The sequence below is a fragment of the Protopterus annectens genome, chromosome 4.part1 (genome assembly GCF_019279795.1).
Source record: "Protopterus annectens isolate FY-2018-M chromosome 4.part1, PAN1.0, whole genome shotgun sequence".
Taxonomy (NCBI): Eukaryota; Metazoa; Chordata; order Ceratodontiformes; family Protopteridae; genus Protopterus; species Protopterus annectens.
Window position 1 is genome coordinate 384,359,963 of NC_056734.1, and position 25,180 is coordinate 384,385,142.

The following is a 25,180-nucleotide window of genomic DNA, read 5'->3' on the forward strand; positions in this document are numbered from 1 at the left end:
TTTAGAACCGAATACTGACATTTCAAAGTACACCGAAGACAGGTTTGGCAGAGGTTATTGAACTAGTGACTAGGTTAGGAACCAAAACATGGACAGCTTACTCCCAAAGGGAGCCAGAACAGGACAGGGACAAGGGATTAATCAGGGAATTAAAGAAACGTGATGCAGTGGGCTGGATTTCTGACTACAGTCAGCTGTGATGTCACAAAATGCGAGGTCTTTAACAAAGCTGATAGACGTGTTAAGGATTCGGTCCGAGGCAAGGAACTGCATTTTATAAGCAAGATAGTGTCCCTTTAATTTAATTTACAGAAAGGTGGTGAATCATAACTTAAAAAGTAATAGTTACCGGGAAGAAAAGAAGGTAGTTGTTGTTCCGAGCTGAACGGGAACTCCTGGATAGGTGCAGCGGTCCGTGAAATCCTTGACTGCGGAAATAAAAATAGAGGATCCAATAGCAGGTAAAATCTCCAATTCATTGCAGAAAGAAAGGAAATGCCTGCTGCTGGACCCTCTTTTTATTAGGGGGGAAACAAAAGAAATTTAGGTTGGGGGTAGAGGTGTTAAGCAAGTGGTGGCTTGGATTGCAAGAAGTTGCCACCACTTGCTTTGTCAAGAACTTTTAAATAGGATTTTCAGCAAGAACTTTAATGTGACCTTAATGTAAAAACACACAGAGTTGTAACTATATAAGGTAAATCAAACTTTCAGTTACGATTTCAGCATGCTTTACATTAAGGTGAACTACAAATATGCAGTACACTTTCTCTTGCTTGTGGAAGGAACTCTGGGGGGTAAAAGCTTGTAATTTGTATCTTCTCATGGCGCGCTCGGGTTTAAGCACACAGGTGCCATGAGAAGGTACTCTGGATTAATGAGTTAAAGGGAAGAGCTTAAGAGCTGGATGAAAAATTGTATGCCATTATTATCCCTGTCAGAATTCTTAATTGTTGAAGTGAATGTTCAAACTTTTAAGGTTTCATCAGTAAGAATAACAGTGTGTGCAGACAAAATACTAAATCTTGAAAGTGCTTGCTCTGTTTCCTTTGTTTATACTGTTGATGCAGGTAATGCACAAACAAGTGTAAAAAATACATCAGTAGTTTACTTTGTGAATCAATAGATTCCATGGTGCTGGGGAGTTGATTTGCTGCCACTGGAGTTTCAAATGCCCACCATCCAACAGGTAGTTGATTGCAAAATCAAGTCAATGTTTTTAAGTACAGTTTGCTGTCACCTAAACATGCTCTGCATCAAGAAACTAAGAATGATTAAGACCTGCAGAACACAATAACCATTTATTATTATTCTGAATAAGCAGGCAGTAATAAACAGGCAGTATATTCCTGTGTTACAGAACAGTCCAGTCTCAACTCTTTTTGCTTAGTGAATTGTCCACTTATTCACTGGCTGAAAATTGTTGCTTTGTGTAGAAGCAACAGTTTTATAATTTATGCACATATAAAGACTTTATATTTGTTTGTTTGAATAACTATTGAGTGCTTGTGCAGGCGATGGATGACAGCTTAAACAATCAAAAGCACAGACCATTTTTTCTTCCATAAATACAATTATAAATGTAGTTGTCGCACGCCATTGACATCTACATTTGTCCCGTAAAACATTACAAGAGTACATCAACAAGAGGACCCAAGTCAGCAGTAAAAGCAAAAGGTGACAACGTCTAGTAAGAGAGCGATGGAATGCAATGTGTCCCAAGGTGTGGCACTGTGTCATAGCTCACGTTCTGCATTCACTGAAAAGTTGTATCATTATCTAGTGTATGCAGTACCGTCAAGAACCTGACTGTGGAGATCCTCATACAAACCAACAGGTACCTTCAAGAACCTGACTGTGGAGATCCTCATACAAACCAACAGGTACCTTCAAGAACCTGACTGTGGAGATCCTCATACAAACCAACAGGTACCTTCAAGAACCTGACTGTGGAGATCCTCATACAAACCAACAGGTACCTTCAAGAACCTGACTGTGGAGATCCTCATACAAACCAACAGGTACCTTCAAGAACTTGACTATGGAGATCCTCATACAAACCAACAGGTACCTTCAAGAACCTGACTGTGGAGATCCTCATACAAACCAACAGGTACCTTCAAGAACTTGACTGTGGAGATCCTCATACAAACCAACAGGTACTGTCAAGAACTTGACTGTGGAGATCCTCATACAAATCAACAGGTACCTTCAAGAACTTGACTGTGGAGATCCTCATACAAACCAACAGGTACCTTCAAGAACTTGACTGTGGAGATCCTCATACAAACCAACAGGTACCTTCAAGAACTTGACTGTGGAGATCCTCATACAAACATACAGGTACCTTCAAGAACTTGACTGTGGAGATCCTCATACAAACCAACAGGTACCTTCAAGAACTTGACTGTGGAGATCCTCATACAAACCAACAGGTACCTTCAAGAACTTGACTATGGAGATCCTCATACAAACCAACAGACCAGACCTGATGAGACACAAGTATTTGTACAGACACTACAGGTACATGCCTACAGTAAGCCAGTTGTAACCCAGTCAGTTTTTTTGTTATTTATTTATTTTTTTACTTATTTTGCTTTTGTTTACCTTGCCTGTCAGAGGAGGTTTACTCAAAGCATGTTTTCAGTGTTGTCCTGGAGAGAAACTCCAACATTATTACAAACCTTTTTAAACCAATATTCATTAGTGTACCTGAACAGATAGTAGATACTCATGTGTTTGCTAATTAGGTGACATTTAATGAAGTAAAGGCATCTGCTACAGTGTAAAATGTACTTGTGCGTTAGTAGCTATTGAAAATTCAGCCTTTAAAGATGTGTATTAGTGGGTTTTTCAGATAATCATGTGATTAGTGCTTTGAAATCCAAAGAAATGGAGGTGATGGAAGGAACTCTGTAGGGCAGAAAATAATAATTTAAGAGTTTACATATATAGCAAGCTGCTAGGTAATTTTTGTGTGTATATAATATATATATATATATATATATATATATATCTATAGAGAGAGCTATTTCTATATCATAAGATGTACATTAGATGTATAGACATGAACAGTGTCACTAAACTGTGGTGAGTCTGGGAGATGCTAGTAAAACACCAGGTTGTGTTGAAGACTGAAGGGCCTAGGATTCAGAATGATGAGATGTTTTGAGGCAAGCAAGCCAAAAATTATGGCATTCATCTTGGAGATGTATAGGAACATATCAGTTGATTTCATTGTCAAAGTTTGTTATATTTTAAATGTATTAACTTTTTATGACTCTCCACACAGTACAGGTTGGAGTTCACCTTGGATCCTTTCCCCAGAATTACAACCACACAGATTTAGACCGATTAACTATAGAGCAAGTCAATGTGTGTGATTTCATGTTGGTTTCTGCTTTCACTTTCTTAAATGTTGGAAGACTGGCAGCCATAAAATGCTAAGTACATTTCACCCCCCCCCCCCTTATTTTTTTGCTGTTTATTCTGTTGTACAAGACTCAGTGGCAGTAATGAGTTAATGTACACTGAATATTTCAGCTGTCATATTGTAAAGTGTCATAGACTGAGAAGTAAACTTGATTTACAAGAGTTTCAGGGCCTTTTTTGTCAACTTGATAGTCCCTCTGGATTTTCAGGGATGATCCTCGAAAACGGTTTTGTTTGTGACTTGCTCAAAGTAGTACAGTTTTCAAGTATAAATTAAGGGACTGAGACACAGGATTACAGGATAAGCTCATACATTTAACACTTGAAGCCAAGTTGCTTTACATTTTCATCATGTTTCACAATAAATACCTCTTGTCAGGCTTTATTACGCAAAAATATTAAACGAGTAGAACAAACTACATACTTGGTTGTGAATGTGTGTCACATAATAAGCCAGTCTTAATATTACCCTGTCATTGAATAAAACAGTCCTGTTGGATGTTGCATAGAGGCACTTGTGTTTTGCTGTATAGTCTTTTGACTGTGAACCTTGTGTAATACTGAGCACCAGTATGTGCTGGGAAGAAGCCTGGAGTGTCATTTACCTCATCAGTGTATTTGTCTAGAATTTTATTCTTTACTGTGGCAGTCTTCGTTGTGCATTCCTAAGTCTTGCCTGCATCCCTATTCCCCAGTGTTTTGTCCACTGCAGCCACACAGCAAGATTTTTGTTGGCTTGGCATCTTAGGCTAAATTTATAAAAAAGCCAGTCGAGTAGATTATTCTGTGTTAGATTTTTCTCTGTCCCTTATCTTACTTTTGCTTTGTCTTTTTGCCTTCCAAAATGTTAAGACTGTGTTGCCACATTCCATATACCACCTGCTTTTATTTTGACTGCATTATCTGAAAGTGGTGTTTAGTTAACTTGATTTATTTTGTGGGGCTTGGACTTGGACAGCATCTGAACTGAGCATTCTCGGTTTTCTGAAAATGGCCTAACCCCCCTCAAAAATGTTTTCAGCTTGGTCACCTTTACGTATTCCTTCCCTTGCTCTGTTTTGCACAGTTGCACTACGTTCATTGCCCCCCCCCCTTTTTTTTAAACGTGAGCTACTGTTACTAATTACACACTTAATGTTATGTGTGTAGGGGGATACCTAGTTTAATCACTGTTCTAATGCTGTTTAAGGCTGACTGTGAATTTGACTGACATGCCTTGGTTTTCTATGTTTTATCCTCCAGTATCCTAAGTTTAAGAGTGGCTGTCGGAATGGGCTACAGCTTCCTCGGCAGTACCAGGATGTTCACTTTAACCCGGACCATGACTGTTGCCTGTTGCAAGTCACCACCCTGAACTTTATTTTTACACCAGTAGTTCTGGGCATGACCCTGACCTTGGTAAGTATTTAGAATTTTTTCTGTTAATATAATTCATGTCTGTTGACAATCTAAACTATGTTCAGGTACCACCTTCCCCCATAATGACACTGTTTTTGTTACCTACACCTAGTAATGCTGTACCCATTCATTTAAGTGTTTTTGCTACTTTTAGTTAGCCACTTGATTTTTCTACAAAGATTTGTAGCAGTTTCTGAGCTTTGTCCTTTTGAAATTTGGTTTACATACAGTTACATTTAAAAATTTTTTTTTTTTTAAATAAGTGTGTGGAAAGCCTCCAATTTTAGTTTTTGGAGCGGGAGTAGATGTTTGTGTTTCACTGTTGCAGTCCTGACTTTTGGGATTTCCTGCAGTGGAATCCCTTGGTCAGCCCAACTACCAGATTAAAATCCTCCCCCTCCTACGACTGGGGAATGCTCCTTCCTAACATCAGCACACTAGGGTATACATGGAATTTGCTGATGTAATGACTCCAGTTCTTCTTGGCGTCTGAGCTGGAAGCAGACATAAGTGCGTGTGTCAGTTGGTCGCTCCAGAGTAAAATCTTCAAAAAGCTAAGTACCTCGCTGGGGAATTTTTTCCTTTTACTATCTAATGTTAAAGTTAACAACCATCTCCACTATGGAAAATAAATTCCACACAAGAGACCTCTACTCCCTTTGTGTAACTTGTTTGGGCCCAGAACACAACATCCCCAACTGTCGTTTCTGCGTCTGTTTTAATTCCAGAACTATTCGGCATAGGGCAGACATTTTAGCTAGGATCATTAGCGAGTCACATGTTATGGCATCTGTTTCTCTTCCCGATGTCAGTGTTCCTAAGCGCAAGTGGCCCAAGCTCCAGCCTGCTAAAGACACCCATTTGCCATCTTCTAAGCCCTTCAGGACTGGTTATTGCGAAAGTCAGTGAGGCATGTTCGCAGCCCCATCACACGACCGAGTTGCTAGAGAAGGCCTCTATTGAGTCCCTTTCAGAGTCCGATATGCCATTGGACCCCTTGAATTCTTCACCAGTTGCTATTCAACATTCATCAGTCTGGTCTGAGAGCACATGGCAGTCCTCTGCTTTTGGCGAACACGGCACTTCCACGTCAGCTCAAATGTCTTTTGGTGTCCATGCCCTCAGCATCCCAAAACCTAAACAAAAAAATATTGTTAGAAAGCCATTTTTCCATTCCAGCCCTACCAGCTCCTGCCCTCAGGCCTGTCAACAGGACTTGACTTTCCTTAGTTAGGGGAAGACATTTTCCCCCTGTACCCCTCTCAGGAAAAAGGAAGAGATCCAATTCCAGGGTTATTACTGATCCTTTTGAGATCAGGCAAGATTCTGACCAGGAGGTCTCAGTCTTTGAGGAGGATCCCTCCTTGGTTTCATTTGAGTCTTATTCAGAGGAAACTTTGCCTTCTACCTCCCCTCCTGAAGTTCTGTCCCCTAGGAGAAACCTGACATACCATGAGCGATCATTTTCATTCTGAAGAGCAGGACTACCCCCAAGCTAAGAAAAGGGTCAGAGAATTTCTCCACCTACCAGAACTTAAACCCCTGGCAGTTCCCCCTGTTTTGGGGAGGTGGTTGATGATGTTTTCCAAGAATCTTCTTTGAAGCAAGACTCCCTTCCTCCTGCACCAGGAAACCTGACAGATACTACAGGGTTATGGATTTGCATAAGCCCCTTTTTATGAACCCTTCAACAGATGCAGAGGTTTTTGTTCCTGGCCCCCCCAGGGTGCCAGAGCCAGCACATTCAGAAATCCCCTACCTAATGATGGGGGGCAGAGCCCTTGATAGATTTGTATGAGGGCACTCAGCTGCCAGTTCCACATAATAAAACACCAAGAAACATTACTGTAACAAACAGATGAGACAAAACCTATTGAAAATAAGTGTTGATCTAAAAAAATTGCTGGACATTTGTAACTCCGCCTTACAAAGTGGTCAAGCACTCTTCACACTGGATTTGATGCCTTTGAGGCTGCCAGCAGGGTTGCAGCCACTGGGTCTGTCATTAGGAGCACACATGGTTAAGAGAACAAGCCCTCCCCGGAGCAGGTTAAATCCAACCTTTTGGATGCTCCTTTGGATAAGGAGTTTCTCTTTGGCCCAAGCTGTCGTCAGAAAATTGGAGGACTGAGCGAAGTCTGTGCAGATAGCCAAAGGTTTCTTGCAGGTACAACCACCTCATTTCATTAAAAACTATCCCAATAAGCTCTGGTCATTTCCTCCACTGTGGGCCTTTCCTTGATTTGCTTTGGGTTGGGAAGAGGACCACACTCAGCGACAGGAACACTGGCAAGGACACCCCAGCTCCCCAACACCAGGGACTTCCACTATTCAGGTCCCTGGTAGGGAGCTTTTGTGATCTTTATTCTTTATGACACGCTCCCTTCCCTCCCAGTCCTGTCCTCAGACATGAAGAAAGATGGCATCTGTTCAGAGAAACTGGACTCTCATTTCTTTGGATCATTGAATTGTGCTTATCCGTTCTGGTTATACACCCACAAGGCAGCCAGGCTTCCTAGGATTTCTCACTATCTAGGAAAGTGGAGGCCTTCACATATGGGATCACTAAGTGTACAGGCCTCAATGGAAATAGCCAGTCTACATCAAACTGAAAGGGGCTATTCTGTCTACACTGCTCCGGGTCCTCTGCTTATTCCTGCAGGGCCCCATATTCAGGATGCTGACCTTTCTCTAACTCCTGTCCATGTTTTTCCCTAAGACTTTCATGGGGACACCAGAAGTGTACATTCTTGCATATACTGATTATGTCTAAATAACTAAATGTGTCTGTAATTTTTCTTTGTGGAGCTTTTCTCCCCGGGCCTCTGCTGAAAAAGGGCCTTTTCGGCTCAGTCAGACACCCCCGGTTAACAAATGTAAAATAAAAGTAAATATTCCCATACTAGCACTGAGTTGGATTCTTCAGCCTTTCAGTCCTCTTCGAATCCGACTTCAGAACTGCTTAAGAAGACCCGAAAAAGTTTGGATTCTAAAGGCAAGCCTTTGGATCTGACTAGTTGAGTACCAGAACTGTATCTTTAGATCTGGCTCATCCTGATTCAAAGCAGCTACCTTAGAACTAGATATGCATTTTCCTTGGAATCGTGTACCCTCTCAGCTCTCATCCCCATTTCTGGAAAGATGCTGTCATAGAAGATTTCCATCCATAGCTTTTTCCCATTCTTTCAGAAGTCTCACAGGAGCTGTAGTGGATATAATGAGGAGAAAGTTTCAACACAGCTTCAGGTGGTAGATGTTCTAGGACTGCAACAGTGAATACACTCTAACATCTACATTTATGGTAAGTGTACACAACTGTACTTTCTCCTGGCTCCTATCCACATGGGTCTGGAGACATTTACTAGTAATACTCCACCAGTCTTTGTTCCTTTTCCAATCCATCCTTTGGCTTCAGAGCCCCTACATCAGAAGATTGATTTATCTTTGGATCCTATGTCTTTGAGTGCACCAGATGCAAGCTGGTCAGAACCAGATGACACTCAGAGCTTGAAGCTTTGTTGTCGGTTCCCAGGTGTTGAGTCAACTGCGAAGCTGTTGGAGCCATCACTGCCTCTTGTAGCCTACATGTTTCACATTTGCAGTCCTCACATTTGGGTTATCCCGGTCAGGGTAGCCTTCGGCCGGCCCGAATATCGGAGACTTAATATTTCTGCTTTGGTTGCTGTCGCTTGAGGACTGACGTCAGGTCGTCAGTGGTATAAAGTAAGGCAGCCGACGCCATTACATCAGTCTTTCTTGCCATGGACTCCAAAGCAGAAGCAGTTTGCACGAGTGACGGTCAGCCGCTACCTGAGTTTTCGTCTCAACTTTAGAAGACTAACTTCAATTCAATTCGAAGTACCCTATTGGGGATCCTTTTTTCTTGCACTAACCGATGTTAGAAAAAGTTAATTGTCTTGCCTGTAGAAAGCAAATACCACACGAGACTTCCACTCTTACTGCGTCACTTGATTAGGCCCAGACCACGACATTCCCCGTTGCCCCTTCTGTGCTTTGTTCAACACCAGAACTGTCCATCATCGGGCACTTATTGTAGCCATATGTTTTCGCTTGCAGTCCTCGAATTCTGATATGGCTTCTGTAAACCATCCGACAGCAGATCTACCGAAAAAATGTAGATAAAGACAGAGATAGACAGCACAGGTCCAAACCTACCGACAACACTTCCATTAAGCTAGTCAGTCCTCCGGTACTCAGTGAAGTGCTTTCACAGCCCCTGATGCCCGCGTCAATTGATTCACAAGCCGCTACAGAGACTCTTGCAGAGACCGGTATGCCGCAAAACTCTTCTTCGACTAAGGATCCTGTGGTTGTCTCTACCTTGGATGGGTCTGGAGCCACTGACGAAGCACTGGCTTCTGAGGAAGTCCTTCGCAGTACCGAATCTCAACACAAACCAATGTCTTATAGGTTCATAGGTAGGTACTAGGCTATCTGCCCGAAGGCATTTATAAGCCTAGCCGGAATGTGTTGGCTTTCGCCACCCCCTTAGACTAGTTCCCTGTGCCTCAGTCCAGCAGAGCCATTGAAGTGATCCCTGGGGTAAACTTTCTGTTTCCCATCCACTCGTCAAGGTTCCTCTTGAAGAGGGTTAGCAAGGAGCTCTGCCTAATGTGGATTGGAATCTTGTTCCAGAGCATGGGAAGTCTGTGGGACAGGAATCTATCCCTCCAGCACATCCTATTTATTGTTGTGGTGAGGTTTAGATCCCTGGAGCATGTGGCTCAAGGGGTATGATTTTCTTTAAGTGGAGCATGTCCATCAATTCTGGGTTGGACATGGCCTTGTATGTCAGGCAGAGATCACCTCTGACTAGGCGGTATAAAACTGAGTACAGCTGGAGTTTCTTCAGTCGAGCTGCATAGGGCATCTGCTTGAGGCCAGTGATCCTCTTGGTGAGGTACTTCTTTGGTCTTTCCAGTTGTTGCAGGTGTCTTGTAAGGTACATCCCAAATGGGGCATCGTACTCTATGATGGGTCTGATGAGTGATGCGTAGAGGGGCCCAATGACCTCTTTCAATCTGGATGCAAACCCTTTTGTGATTAGGTGGGCCACAGAGAAGGATTTTCTAACCACTTTGGCAATGTGATTATCAAAGGAGAGGATGTTCATCGTGTTTCACTGTTGCAGTCATTACTCTTGGGGTAGCCTGCTGGCAAGCTACCCGCAGTCGGCCAGAATTCCAAAGTCTAGGTCCGGTGTCTGTTGTTGTCGCCTCTTCCCTGACGTCAGTGCACCAGGGGTATAAAAGATGCAGCCGACGCCATTTTCTTCAGTCTTTCTTGCCGCGCGGTGCCCGAAGCAAAAGCAGTTCGCAAGGGCCGGTCGGCCGACCCCTGAGATTTTCAAATCTGAATTTCAGAACCGAAGTCTTCATTAAAGCTAAGTACCCCGTTGGGGAAACTTTTTTCTTGCTCCAGATCAATGTCAGAAAAAGTTAACAATTGTATTTCTTGTGGGAAGCAAATACCTCATAAGGATTTTCACTCTTACTGTATTCCTTGCCTAGGCCCTGATCACAACATTGCTAGCTGTCGGTTTTGTGCTAGATTTAACCAACGCACTATCAAGCGTCGGTTCGATTTTGCATTTCATTACTTTGGCTGAAGATTTAATTATATAATGCCGGAGGAACAGCCAACAACCGGTTACAAAAAATGCAAGGACAAGGGTAGGCATCTGAGGTCCAAAACCGACGACGAAGCCTCTTCTAGGCCAGTCGCCTGTTCTCAGTGAGGCGCTTTTGCAGCCCCTGGCGCCCGCTACCTCAGAGCCACAGGCCACTACTGACTCCCACGTGGAGCCGACTGGGCCTCTGGAAACTCAAGGTATTGGACACTTGCAAATCTCTCCCTCAGATGGGTCCAGAGCCACTGAGCAGGCATCGGCTTCTGAGAGTGTCTTCAGACCTACACAGCTATATGTTAAGCCATCTTCAGCTTCAAAGACTAATGCAGCTCTAAAGACAAAGAAACAAGTACAGCATTCTCCTACTCAGACTTCCATGCCTAAAAAACAGATGCTCAAAATGGCCAAAGACCTAATTACTTTCATCAGGGCTCCCATCCCCCTCCTGATAAGAGGCCTAGGCAAGAGACAGAGTATGATTCTTCTGATCAGGTATCTATTTCCTCTGATTCCTCTTCTGAACAGGATTACTCCATGCTTCCCTATGAGGATTCTGATGCTGAAGAATCCATTCCTTCAGCCTGTCCTCCTGAGGACTATTCTTTTGGGGAAACACTGCATACTATGAGAGAGCGTTTCCATTGGGAGAGACAAGATTATTCTGAATCTAAGAAAAGGCTCAGACTTTCTGCTTCTTCCTCAGCACAGACCCCTTGCTATTCCACCTGTCCTAGACATTGTAGAATATGTATTTACTGTCCCCTGACTCTTTACCCCCTGCACCTGCTAAGCCAGACAGATACTACAGGGTCCCGGATTCTCATAAATTCCTATATAAAAACCCCACTGCTGACCCGGAAACTATATCTCAGGGTCCCAAGGGGGTTAAAGCTTCAACTGCAAAAAACCCTATCCCCTCGGATAGGGATTCTAGGGCTCTAGACAGATGGGGGAAAAAAGTTTACACTTCTGCCACCCTGGCTGTAAGGGCTTTAAATTGTCAAATATGCTTAAATATCCGCAATATTTAATATCTGTACTTAAACAGAAAATGTTGACAAATACTGAATGTTCAGAGAACAAGGAATTGCAGGATTTATTGCATGCAACTGAACAAGTGGGAAAGCATACTTTGAAATGTGGTTATGATTCACTGGAGGCCTCTTGCAGGGCCGCTGTTACAGGTTCTGTCATTAGAAGGCATGCTTGGTTAAAGGAACAGAATCTGCCTGGTCATGTTAAAGCAAAATTATTAGATGCACCATTCCAGCATGATACTTTGTTTGGTACTAAAGCAGAAGAGGTGTTGAAAAAAATGGAGGATAAAGCAAAATCCATGCAGACAGTCAAGTATTTCTTACAGGTGCAGCCACCCAGGTTTAGCAGGAACTGGCCTTCTAAAAATTGGTCCTTTCCAGTCTCAGACAGACCACAAAGAGGCAGATACAGGCGTCCCAGAGGCAGATCTCAGCCCCAAGGCTCATACAGGCCTAAACAATGGGGTGCTCCTACTTCCAAAAGCGGAGAGGACAAATCACAACCTTACAGGAAACCGTCCCAATGACTTTCCTCTACCAGTTCCAAGGAGTTTTCTTTTGACAGCCCCCTTAGGGGGAAAGCTAGCACTTTTTTCATCAAATTGGCAAATAGTTACTCAAGACAAATGGATCCTTAACATAGTGTCCCAAGGATACAGGTTCCATTTTCACACTCTACCAAGGTCAAAGGGCGTGCCAGACCTGCCACACAATCAATGGGCAGAGGCACAAAAACAAATTACAGCCCTCATGGACACGAGGGCCATTCAGCAAGTACCACAACAAGAGCAGGGGCAAGGATTTTATTCCAGACTTTTCCTAGTACCCAGGAAGGACAAAACCTGGAGACCAATTCTGGACCTGTCTCTCTATACTAAATACGGTTCTGGAAGTTCCAAATTTCAAAATGTTGACTCTTCAGCAGCTACTGCCCATGCTGGGCAAGAGGGCTTGGCTCGTAACTTTGGACCTAAAGGAGGCATACCTGCATGTCCCAATCAGACAATCTTGCAGAAGATACCTCAGATTCATAGCTGGCTCAATGCATTACCAATTCTCTGCACTGCCCTTTGGCTTATCTACTGCGCCCAGGGTCTTTACAAAATGCCTGGCACCAGTAATTGTGTTTTGCAGACAAAAAGGAATTCAAATGTATCCCTACTTGGACGACTGCCTAATTCAAGCAGAGAACAAAGACACTCTTCTAAAGCATCTGGCATTTGTAAAAAGATTACTAATTGGCCTAGGGTACACAATAAACGAAAAGAAATCAAAACTAGTGTCCTCTCAAGAGATAATATTCCTGGGTGCAAGCTTAAGTACAACTGCCCAGATGGCTTATCTCATGCCAGACAAGCAAAAACAACTGACTACTTACTTCAGGAAATTGGCAACAAAAACCCACTTATCTGCAAGGAAAATCCTGCAGGCCTTGGGTTTCATGGCATCCTGCATTCTTCTAATTCCATATGCCAGACTGCATATGAGGAAACTACAATGGTATCTGAAAAATGTTTGGACTCAGCATTGCCACAGCCTGGAGACAGTAATTGCACTCATTCCCTGCCTACAACAGGAGTTTTGATGGTGGGCAGAAGCCTGTCACCAGAACAAGGGTCTACCATTCAGTTTACCCACAGCCAGACAGACACTGACAATGGATGCATCAGATTATGCCTGGGGGGTCCATATGGCAGGAAAATGTATTCAGGGCACATGGCCTGCAAACCAGATGCATCTTCACATCAATCAAAAAGAGATGCTAGCTGTACAAAATGCCCTGACAGCTTTCAAGGACCTGCTTCATCCAGGACAGTTACTGATACAGACAGAGAACGCTACTGTCATGTGGTACATAAACAAGCAGGGAGGTACACATTCCTACCCTCTCTGCAGACAAGCAATGACCTTATGGGACACAGCATTGGCTTTTCAAGTTCACCTGCAAGCACAGTTCCTGCCAGGAAAAACAAATACTCTGGCAGACGAACTAAGCAGAAACCTCATGGATCCCCACGAATGGAAACTGGATCCACAAGTCTTCAACATGATAATAAGGAAATGGGGATGCCCCAGACATAGATCTATTTGCCTCCCCTCACAACTGTCAATTGCAGAGATTTTGCACAAGGATTTACCACAAGCAAGCATGGAAAGTGGATGTCCTATCATTCAGCTGGAAAAATCTAACAGTATATGCTTTCCCCCCACTGCCTCTCCTTCCCAGAGTACTCCTAAAGGTCAGACAAGAGAAGCCAAAAATGATTCTGATTGCACCAGACTGGCCACGCCAGCACTGGTACCCAATCCTAAAGAGCTGGTCTCAAGGTCCAGCATGGATATTGCCTCAAACTTCTTACTTGCTGACCCAACAAAACAATCAGATCCTGCACAGCCAACTCAGGACCTTAAACCTGGCAGCATGGTGGATAATGTAGCCATTCAGAACACTCCTCTTTCAAAAGCTGTTATGGATGTTATCTTGGAGGCCAGGAGGCCCAGTACCAGAAAATCTTATGCAGAAAAATGGAAGAGATTCTGTGCTTGGAACCAGGAACAAGGCATAGACACGTCTGTACCAAATATTCCTCAGATTTTACAATACCTAACTGAGATGCTGAACAAAGGCCTTTCTTTCTCATCAATTAAGATTCATGCCTCTGCCATTTCTGCACATTACAATACGGAACCACCTATCTTTTCCCATCCTTTAATAAGGCAGTACCGCAGAGGGGCCAAAAACATTAGGCCTCCAAAGAGAGCACCAATTCTGGCCTGGGACCTCAATTATGTTTTGGAAAAACTTACACTGTCTCCTTTCGAGCCAGCATCAACAGCAGATATAAAATTCTTATCCTGGAAAACAGATCTGCTCCTAGCCATAACCTCTGCAAGTCTCGGAGTTACAAGCACTCATGGCTGTGGAACCTTTCGTCATTTTTCATCCAGACAGGGTTTCTCTGAGGACAAACCCTACATTTATACCTAAGGTGGTGTCTAGTGTGGCCCTCAACCAAACCATTCACTTGCCTACCTTTTACCCAAATCCACAGAACAAGGGTGAGAAAATTCTGCATTCTTTGGACATACACAGGCAGTTGCTCTTCTACTTGGACAGAACTAAAGCTTTCAGAAAGACTGAGCAACTTTGTGTCATATGCTGCAGGATCACAAGGAAAGGCTATCTCAAAACAGACTATTTCTAAATGGATAGGCCATTGCATCTGTTTCGGCTGCTTTCAACATGGCAAATCAGTGCTTAAGGGCATTAGACCTCATTCCACCAGAGCAGCAGCCACTTCAGCAGCCTTCCTCAGAGGAGTACCAACCAAAGAAATCTTAGAGGCTGCAACTGGGAGTTCAGTGCACACCTTTACAAAGCACTACCACTTGCCTCTCTACTCTTAAGTCCAGAGCAGGCTTCGCCACTGCAGTTCTGCAGGGCCTCATAGCCTCTCCTAATCCTATTTAGCCCAGCCACCCATCCTCAGCTTTGGGATTCTACCCAAGAGTAATGACTGCAACAGTGAAACATGATGAACATAGTGCAGTTGTGTACCTACCATAAATGTAGATGTTCGAGTGTATTCACTGTTGCAGTCCAGGTTACCCACCCACCATCCCCCTTCTCTTTGCTAGGGCTTATCTGCACTTCTCTATCCTATACAACCTTTTTAGTGTATTTGCTTGTAGATAAAGGAAATGTTATTTTTGTGCATGCATTTCTGATTGGTATATTTTTCAGCCTACCTATTTTGGGCACCTGACATCTAGAGCAAGAAAATCTGAAGAAAATGGCGTCTGCTGCATCTTTTATACCCCTGGCGCACTGACGTCAGGGAAGAGGTGACAACAACTGACGCTGGACCTAGACTTTGGAATTCGGGCCGACTGCGGGTAGCCTGCCAGCAGGATAACCCAAGAGTAATGACTGCAACAGTGAATACACTCGAACATCTACATTTATGGTAGGTTCCCAACTGTACTTTACTATCTACTTGGGTCCCCAGATCCATTATTATGTCTTCCGTATTTAGGAGGTTACCACCTATGTGGTAGTTTGTGGGTACTTTGTTTTTTCCAGAGGGGATGACTATGCACTTTTTGGCATTTAGCTTGAGGCCATGGTTTTGACACCAGGTATCTGTCTCAGTGAGACCCTTTTGGAGGATGTCTGTGTCAGCCTGAGAGTCAGTTATAGCCCCTAGTCTGCAGTCGTCTGCAAACTTGGTCAGCCATAGTCTTCCTGTGCTTACCTGTACCTCTGAGAAGTATATGCCGAACAGGAGGGGTCCTAGGACTGAGTCCTGGGGAACGCCACTTGTAACCGCTTTAGAGTCAGACCTAGCTCCCGCAACTCTTACCATGTGGGTTCTGTCCGTGATCCAGTTGGCAACCCATCTCATGACGTAGGGGTTTGTGTTCAGGCTGGTGAGCTTGTCTATAATACCTGAGTAGGGAATGGTGTCAAAGGCCTTTGCGAGGTCTAGGTAGGCTGTGTGGACCACCTTTCCCTCGTCTATAACCTTGGTAACTGTCTCGAAGTCCACCAGGTTTAGGAATCATGATCTGCCCTTAACAAAGCCGAACTGGGTAGGGTCCAGTGTTGGGAGGTTCCCAATGTCTCTGCTAATGAGATCCATGATGATGCACTCCATAGTTTTGCAGACCAAGCTAGTCAGGCATATAGGGGCGATAGTTTAGGGTCCGTTGTGGCTCCACCTTTGTGGAGTGGAATAACCATTGCTGTGCGCCACTCAGTGGGTACATAGCCTGTGGAGAGGCTGAGTTTGAACAGTGTGTTTAGGTGAGGGGTTAGTTCATCTTTGAGTTCGTGTAGGATGCAGCCTTGGACACCGTCTGGTCCCATTGATGCTGTGTTTTTGGCTTTGGAGAGGGCTGTTTTAACCTGAGTGTCTGTGATTTTAGGGGCACTACATTCTTCTAGTATAGTTGGCCCTTTTGGGGGTGAAGTTTGCACTGAACCTGTCTGCCAGGATGTTGGCTATATCAGTCGGATCAGTGCATTTTGTGCCATTCAGCACTAACTACGAGCAGATCTGAGAATTGTCACTTATATTCTTGACATAGCTAAAGAATGCCTTGTGGTTATCTTTGGAGTTCATGGCAATTTTTCTTTCGAAGCTAGCTTTGGATGATTTTATGAGAGAACATAGTTTCTTGCTGATACTGATCAGGGATGTCTTCCCTTCTTGGGATTTTACTATTTTCTGTACTAGTTTCCTCCTTCTATTGTATAGCTTGTTTATGGCAGGGTTCCACCAGAGTGGTTTCTTTTTCTTGGAGTAAGTCTTGGTTTTGTTTGGGATAGCACGATCCATACATTCTCGTAGGTGCCCTTAGAGTGCATTAGTAAAGGATTTTGCAGCTTGGACACCATTTTCCTTTATCATGGGGGCTTTGAAACTTCCCACCTCTGTCTTAAGTAACGTGAAGTTTGCTTTTGAAAAGTTTTTCACAGTGGTTTCTTGACCGGGGGTGGTGGCGGAATGTGGATATCCAGAGTGATTAGTTTATGGTCAGATCTAACCAGCGAGGTGTTGACCTCCGATGTGGAACACCGGTCGCCCATGTTGGTGGGCTTCTTTTGCGATTACCATTCTTTCAAAAACAACTGTTTCTTTGACCCAGGGTTCAAACCACACCCAAGAAGCCGACCCACTCTCAGGCGCCTGCTACCTTGCCTCAGTCTCAAATGCTTAAAATGGCAGAAGACCTTATCATGCCGATCAGGGGAAGCCAGGCTACCTCCCTAAAAAGGAAAAGAGATCTATCCCCTGTAGTTTTGTCTGAACAAGAGTCAAATGACTCTGATGCCTTTGACTATGAAGACATGCAACCCCTCTCCACTTATGAGGATTCTGATGCAGAGGACTCCATTCCTTCAGCCTCTCTCCCAGAGGATTTTTCCTTTCAGAAAATCCTGTATACTTTAAGGGAGCATTTCCAATGGGAGAAGTCAGGACTACCCTCAGTTTAAAAAGAGACTCCAGGAATTCCTAGATCTTCTGCAACAAATACCCTTGGCCACCCCCCCCCCCATTCCTGGATGTTGTGGATGATGTTTTCCTTGAATCCAGCTTGACTCCTGGTGCCCTACCTCCTACTCCCAGAAAACCAGACAGGTACTATAGAGTCCTTGACTCTCATAAACATCTTTTTAAAAATCCAACAGATGACCCTGAGGTCCATTTCTCAAGGGTCAAAAGGGATTAAAGCAACCTCTGCTAAGAATCCCACCCCTTTAGTCAGGGATTCCTGAGAATTGGACAGATGGGGTAAAAAAGTACACACCTCAGCTACTCTTGCTATCAGGGCACTAAATTGTCAGTTTCATATGCTGCAGTTTCAGCAACATACCTTGGAACTCCTTAAACAAAAAATGTCTTCATTTCCTGCTTGGGCAGAATATAAAGATTTACAAGACTTAATGCATTCTGAAAGTCAAGTAACTTAAATACACTTTGCACTGTAGTTTTGACGCCCTAGATGCTTCTTGCATGGCAGCAGTCACTGGATCTGTCATTAGAAGACATGCATGGCTTAAGGAACACCCCCTGCCAGACCATGTCAAATCTAAATTGTTGGAAGCCCCTTTGCACAAATATAACTTATTTGGCACTAAAGCAGAAGAGGTCTTAAAAAAGATGGAGGAAAAAGTAAAATGTATGCAAACAGTTAAGGATTTCTTACAGGTCCAGCCAGGCATTGTCCCTCCAAGCACTGGTCCTCTCCTGCTTAGAGTAAACCGGCCCAGCCTATGCCCTGTGGAAACCAGCCCCAGGGAATGCAGAGATCTAAGCAGTGAACTACCTCCACTTCAAAATCAGGGAGTTCTAAGCCACCCCCTTATGATAAGAACTCACAATGACTCCCCTTCATCCCCCCCTTCTGCCCACATTCACTTACCCTAGGAGAAAAACTCTCCTTTCACTCAAGCACCTGGGCCACCATTACCAAGGACCATTGAGTTCTGAACATTGTGTCTCAGGGATACAAATTTTCCTTCCAGACGCTTCCAACCCCAAAAGGGTTCCCACATCTACCACCAAATCAGTGGGCAGAGGCTCAAAGGCAAATCATTTCCCTGCTCTCTATGAGGGCAGTAGAGCACGTTCCTGCAAAACAGATAGGCCAAGGCTTGTACTCCAGTCTTTCTAGTGCCCAGAAAAGAGGGCACCTGGTGCCCCATCCTCAGTCTATACATTCTAATTACCTTCGATCCCAAAATTCAAAATGATCTCCCTCCAGAAGTTGCTACCCATGCTTTCCAAGGATGCTTGGCTAGCCACCCTAGATCTAAAAGAGGCTGACCTCCACATTCCTATCTGGGAATCATGCAGGAAATATCTCTGCTTCAGGGCAGGATCTCAACACTTTCAGTTCTCTGCGCTTCCCTTTGGCTTATCTACTGCTCCCAGAGTTTTCACAAAATGTCTGGCTCCACCATTGCCTTTTGCAAACAAAGAAATATTCAAATTTACCCATACTTAGATGACTGCCTTATTCAGGCAGACTGCCAGGAAAAGCTGCTCAAGCACCTGGCCTTTGTAAAGACCCAACTAACCTCCTTAGGGTACGCAATCAATGAAAAGAAATCCAAACAGGTGCCCACCCAAAGGATAATCCCCAAAGGATAATCTTCCTGGGAGCAAGTCTGGACACAACATCCCAGATGGCATAACTTATACCAGAGAAACAAATTTTCCTGACAACCTACTTCTCTCAACTAGCCGCCAGACCACAGCTATCTGCAAGGAAGATCCTGCAAGCTCTGGGGTTCATGGCATCTTGCATACTACTCGTTCTAGTATGAGGAAACTTCAATGGTACATACAGAGCCTTTGGTGTCAACACTCTCAAGACTTGGAAACTCTTCGACCTATAATTCCTTGCCTCAGAATGGAATTTCTTTGGTGGGCAACAGCATGCACCCACAACAAGGGACTGCCCTTCTCCCCACACCCCTGCCGTCCAGACCCATACCATAGACTCATCAGACTACACTTGGGGTGCACACCTGGATGGCAGGTGCATACAGGGCCAATGGAGCCCACAACAAATCCTTCTGCACATCAGTCAGAAAGAGATGATGGCTGTGCAGTACGGCTTGATAGCTTTCAAACCCCTTCTCTCTCCAGGGGTTCTCCTGATCAAAATGGACAACATCACTGTGATGTGGTACATCAACAAGCAGGGAGGGACTCTCTATGCAGCCTGGCTATGACCCTTTGGCTCACAGCCTCTTCCATGCAACTACACCTGTTAGCACAATTCCTACCACGCTCTCTCAACTCTCTGGCAGACCAATTAACCTTCTGGACCCACATGAGTGGCAACTCAACAGAAGTACCTTCACCCTAATAACTCAGAAATGGGGAACCCCGAAGGTCGACCTCTTTGCCTCCCACACCAACCATCAGCTCAGCAAATTCTGCACCAGGGAGCATCACTGCATGGCTTGGAAAGTGGATGCCCTGTCCTTCCCCTGGGTCAATATATCGGTCTGTGCCTTTCCTCCACTATCTCTCATCCCCAGGGTACTGCTCAAAATAAGGGAGGAAAAACCAAGGACCATTCTTAAAGCTCCAGACTGGCCCCAACAACACTGGTGCCACTTGCTGTGCAGGCTGTCCCTGCTGCCACCATGGCATCTTCCTCAGATTCCAAACCTCTTGACCCAGAGGGAAGGGGAATTCATGCATCCCCAATTGCAGATGCTCATTGTGGCAGTTTGGCTTATTCCCTAACCACAAACCAATCTGCCATCCTCTGTAAACAGGTTCTGGATGTTATCCGTGAGGCCAAATGTCCTAGCACCAAAAGGTCATTTGCCAATAAATGGAAAAGGTTTTGCACCTGGATCTAGGCTAAGGGAGCCAATATGGCACAGCCCTCCAACCCTCTCATCCTGGATTACTTAGCTGACCTACTATACAGTGGTCTCTCTTTCTCCGCTATAAAAATTCATGCCTCTGCTGTTTCTGCTCATTTTCCCACTGAGCAGCCCCTTTTCTCACACTCTTTGATCAAACAGTTCATCAGAGGGGCTAGCAACTTGAGGCCCACCAGAAGGGCACCAACACCAGCTTGGGACCTTAACTTTGTCTTGGAAAAGCTCACCCTGCCCCCTTTCGAACCAGCTTCTTCTGCAGTGCTAAAATTTCTCTCCTGGAAGACTGCATTCCTTCTGGCCATCACTTCAACCAGAAGAGTCTCTGAGCTGCAAGCACTCATGGCTGTGGAACCCTTCATTTTCCATGCAGACAGGGTATCCCTCAGAACTAACCCATCCTTCATGCCCAAGGTGATGTCCAGTGTGTCTTTCAACCAATCCATTCATTTGCCCACCTTCTTTCCTAATCCCCAGAACAAGGGGGTGGGGATTCTTCGCTCTCTAAGATGTGCACGGACAGCTCAGATTCTATCTGTACAGGACTAAATCCTTCAGAAATTCTGATCAATTGCTGGTTAACTTTGCTACAGGGGCAGAAGGCAAAGCCATCTCCAAGCAAACCATTTCCAAATGGATAGAACACTGCATCCATTTCTGCTACAAACAGCATGGAAAGCCTCCCCCCAAGGGGGGACAGGACACACTCCACCAGAGCAGCCTCCACCGCTGTGGCCTTCTTCAGAGGAGTCCCCACCAGGGACATCCTGGAGGCTGCCACCTGGACACATCTGTTCACACTTTTACCAAGCATTGCCACCTGCCTCTCTTCTCCAAATCCAGGACAGGGTTTGCCTCTGCAGTCTTGCAGGGCATCCTTGCCGGCCCCTAGTTTCCTTGACTGCCTCCACCCATTTCCTCCCCTTTGGGAATCTACCCAAATGTGATGACTGCAACAGTGAAACATGAACATAGTACAGTTTTATACACTTACCATAAATGTAGATGTTGGAGTGTATTCACTGTTGCAGTCCTGTTTTCCCTCCCTCCACCCCCCTTTATTGTCTTTCTCCATTTATTACCATTCTTCCTTGTTGTTCTTTCCTTACAAGGGACATATTGGTATTTATTTTCCACTGGTGGGGATCTTCCACCAGAACGTGACCTTCTACTTTGGGGGTTTCTGACAGGTTAGGGCAAGAAAAACTGATGTAATGGCGTTGGCTGCCTTACTTTATACTACTAACGACCTGACGTCAGTCCTCAAGCGACAGCAACCGACGCAGAAATACTAAGCCTCTGGTATTCGGGCCAGCCGAGGGCTACCCTGGCAGGGATAACCCAAATGTGATGACTGCAACAGTGAATAACACTCTGACATCTACATTTATGGTAAATGTACACAACTGTACTTTCCTCCCCTCTTGGATCTTCCCTCTGGATCCCGGATGCCTTTGTGTCTTGAGCATCAACATTCTACTCCACAGGGACAGCAAGCCTGAAGTCTCCAGGCTACCTAGCAGTGTATCATTTCTTCTGATACTTCTGTGGCACATCCAACGTAAGAAGTCCCCTAAGAAGAGAAAGTGCAAGAGGAGGCACTTGGACTCCCCTCAGGAGTCTGTCACAGAAGATACATATTTCGATGAAGGGGAGGGGTCCCTAAGATCACCACCTGATGACGTCTCATTTGTAGACATTTGAGATTCTTAGAGGGGTTGTTGGTCTACCGATAACACTTCTCAAGAGGAATCTGCATTCATGGAGGCATTTGGTACTGGCCCTTCTACTTCTTGGGTGACTCTGCCTGCTGATGACCTCATTGATTTGCTCTCTCGATGGTCGTGGAGGGAGTCTGATTCTGTTGAGCTGATCCCCAGTAGGCCATGTAGAATCCTGGCACCACCAAAGGAAAGAAAGTTATGGAACAAAGGTGTGCCAGTATATGCTATGGTTGTAGCTGTAGCAACAAAGAACTTGTGGAGCAGAGTTCCTCTGTTCATCCCCTTAACAGGCCATATAGGGCATATGACAGATTTTGGAAGCATGTGTAATCAGCTATCTTTGCACTCGGGTCCCTGAATAACTTGGCACACTTCATCAGATTACAGAGGAATTTGATCAAAGAACTTTCAAATCTCTCTCCTAGACCAGTACTTTTGAGAAAGCAACAGCAACTCTACAGTCTCTCTTCAATTCATCCATGAGGCTTATATCACATACAGCTGAAAGAGTCTCGAGAGTAGTGGGTTCAGGCATTTCTGTCCGGAGGCATGGCTGGATGCGCCTCTGATTTTGTGGAGCCTTTCAAGTCATCCTTTTCAAAGCTCCCTTTGACGGAAGTTCATTATTTGGCCGCAGGGTTAGACACACACTCCAGGTGTGAGCAAGATAACACCCTGTCTGCAGAGGGCATATGTTTTTCAACTCCTCAAAGATCCTTTTCAAGAAATCAACAAGGTGGTTGAAAAATATGGTTCAGGAAATCTCAGGATCCATTCCGTGATCCTGTGGAGAGAGTTCCCCAGTGGCAGAGGGGGAACTCTAAAGGAAGACACTGTCCACACAACAGAGGATGCCTGCAGAACTAGGGTTCCAGAGATTCTTTCTCTGATGGACCCTGTCAGCTCTTCTGAAAGGAGGCTTGATTGCCCACCTCTGGAGGCAGTTGGGGGGGGTTGCTTATCCCTGAGAGCTTGGCTAGACATTACAAGTGATACTTGGGTGCAGAGAATTATTGCCTGAGGATGTTCTTCGCATTTCACTGTTGTAGTCATCACATTTGGGTTATCTACTTGCAGTAGCCCTCAGTCAGCCTGATTAACAAAGTCTTGGGTCCTTTGTCGGTTGCTGTCCCTTTTTCCATGACGTCAGGTCATCAGGGGTATAAAGCATGCTGCCGACGCCATTACCCCAGTCTTTCTTGCCATGCAATGCCCGAAGCAGAAGCAGTTCTCAAGTGCCGGTCGGCTGACTCCTGAAATTTTCGTTTTAGAGTTTCAGAACCAAAGTCTTCAACTAAAGCTAAGTACCCTGTTGGGGAAACTTTTTCTTGCTCCTTAATGATGTCAGTAAAAGTTAATAATTGCATTTTTTGTGGAAAGCAAATACCTCACAAAGACCTTCATTCGTACTGTATTCCTTGCCTAGGCCCTGACCACAACATACCTTGTTGTCGGTTTTGTGCCCTATTTAATCAACGCAGTATCCGTCATCGGTATATTTTCGCCTCTAAATATTTCGGTTCTCTGTTCAGTTATCCAGAAATGTCATCGGTAAGCCATCCGACTACCAGGATTCCAAAAAAATGCAAAGATAAAGACAGAGACAGGCCGCCTAGGTCCAAAGCTGCCGACGACACTTCTCCTAAGCCAGTCACCAGTTCACAGTTACTCAGTGAGGCACTTTCGCAGCCTCTGATACCCACTACTTCTGATTCGTAGGCCTCTACTGAGATCCATTCGGAGTCCGGTATGCCGCGAGATGCTTCAACTGTGGAACCTGCTGATGTCTCTACCTTGGATGGGTCCAGAGCCGCTGTGCAGGCACCGGCTTCGGAGGGTGTATTTAGGCCTACGGACTTGCATATTAAACCGCCTCCTTCTTTAAGGCCTAAACCTTGAAACATGCCTAGAAACCAGACGCCCAGGTCGCATGCTCAGGCCTCAATGCCTAAAAAACAAATGATAAGAATGGCTGAGGATCTTAGAACTTTAATCAGGGGAAGCCAACCTCCCTCTTCTAAGAGACCTAGGACTGAATTTGTTTATGAATCTTCTGACCAGGATTCTGATTTTTTCTGATTCTTCTGATGATCCGGATTTACTTTTATCTACTTATGAGGATTCTGATGCAGAGGACTCTATTCCCTCTACTTCCCCTCCAGAGGATTTTTCTTTTGGTGAAACCTTGCACACACTAAGGGAGCATTTCCACTGGGAAAGCCAGGATTTTTCTGATTCGAAAAAGAGGCTTAGGGATTGCTTACTTTTGCTTCAGCATAGGCCTTTAGCTATACCTCCTGTACTAGACATTGTTGATGATGCCTTTTTGGAATCTAGTTTGGCCCATGATTCTTTGCCCCCTGCTCCCAGAAAACCTGACAGATATTACAGGGTTCCTGATTCTCACAAGTTCCTGTTTAAAAATCCTATTGCGGATCCAGATACTATTTCACAGGGACCCAAGGGCATTAATGCTTCTACTGCCAAAAACCCTACCCCTTCTGATAGAGACTCCAGGGCACTGGATAGATTGGGTAAGAAGGTTTACACTTCTGCAACCTTGGCCATTAGGGCCTTAAACTGTCAGTTTCATATGTTAAAGTATCAGCAACATATTATTGGATTGCTTAAACAGAAAATGATGTTGATTTCTGACTGTGCTGAAAATAAGTAATTACAGGATTTGGTGCATTCTGCTGAACAGGTTGGAAAACATACTTTGCAATGTGGGTTTGATTCTTTAGAGGCCTCCTGCAGGGCTGCTGTCACTGGGTCTGTACTGAGAAGGCATGCTTGGCTTAAGGAGCAATCTTTGCCTGATCATGTTAAAGCTAAACTGTTGGATGCTCCCTTAAATCAGGACCGCCTGTTTGGCAACAAAGCTGAGGAAGTTCTTAAAATGATGGAAGATAAAGCTAAATCTATGCAAACTGTTAGACTTTTTACAAGTTCAGTTTCCAAGATTTAGTAGGCATTGGCCCTCCTAAGAATTGGTCCTTTCTGGCTCCTTCCAGGCCTTCTCAATCCA

General features: G+C 44.6%; 1 protein-coding gene across 2 annotated transcripts in view; it reads left to right on the forward strand.

Moving 5' to 3' along the window:
- TMEM183A (transmembrane protein 183A) overlaps positions 1-25,180 on the forward strand; it is a 562,721-nt gene that overhangs the window by 374,084 nt on the left and 163,457 nt on the right. For both annotated transcript variants that reach the window (XM_044070205.1, XM_044070204.1), the window contains exon 7: positions 4,672-4,827. In XM_044070205.1, the coding sequence (XP_043926140.1) occupies positions 4,672-4,827 (156 nt within the window). The remainder of the gene's footprint in view (positions 1-4,671; positions 4,828-25,180) is intronic.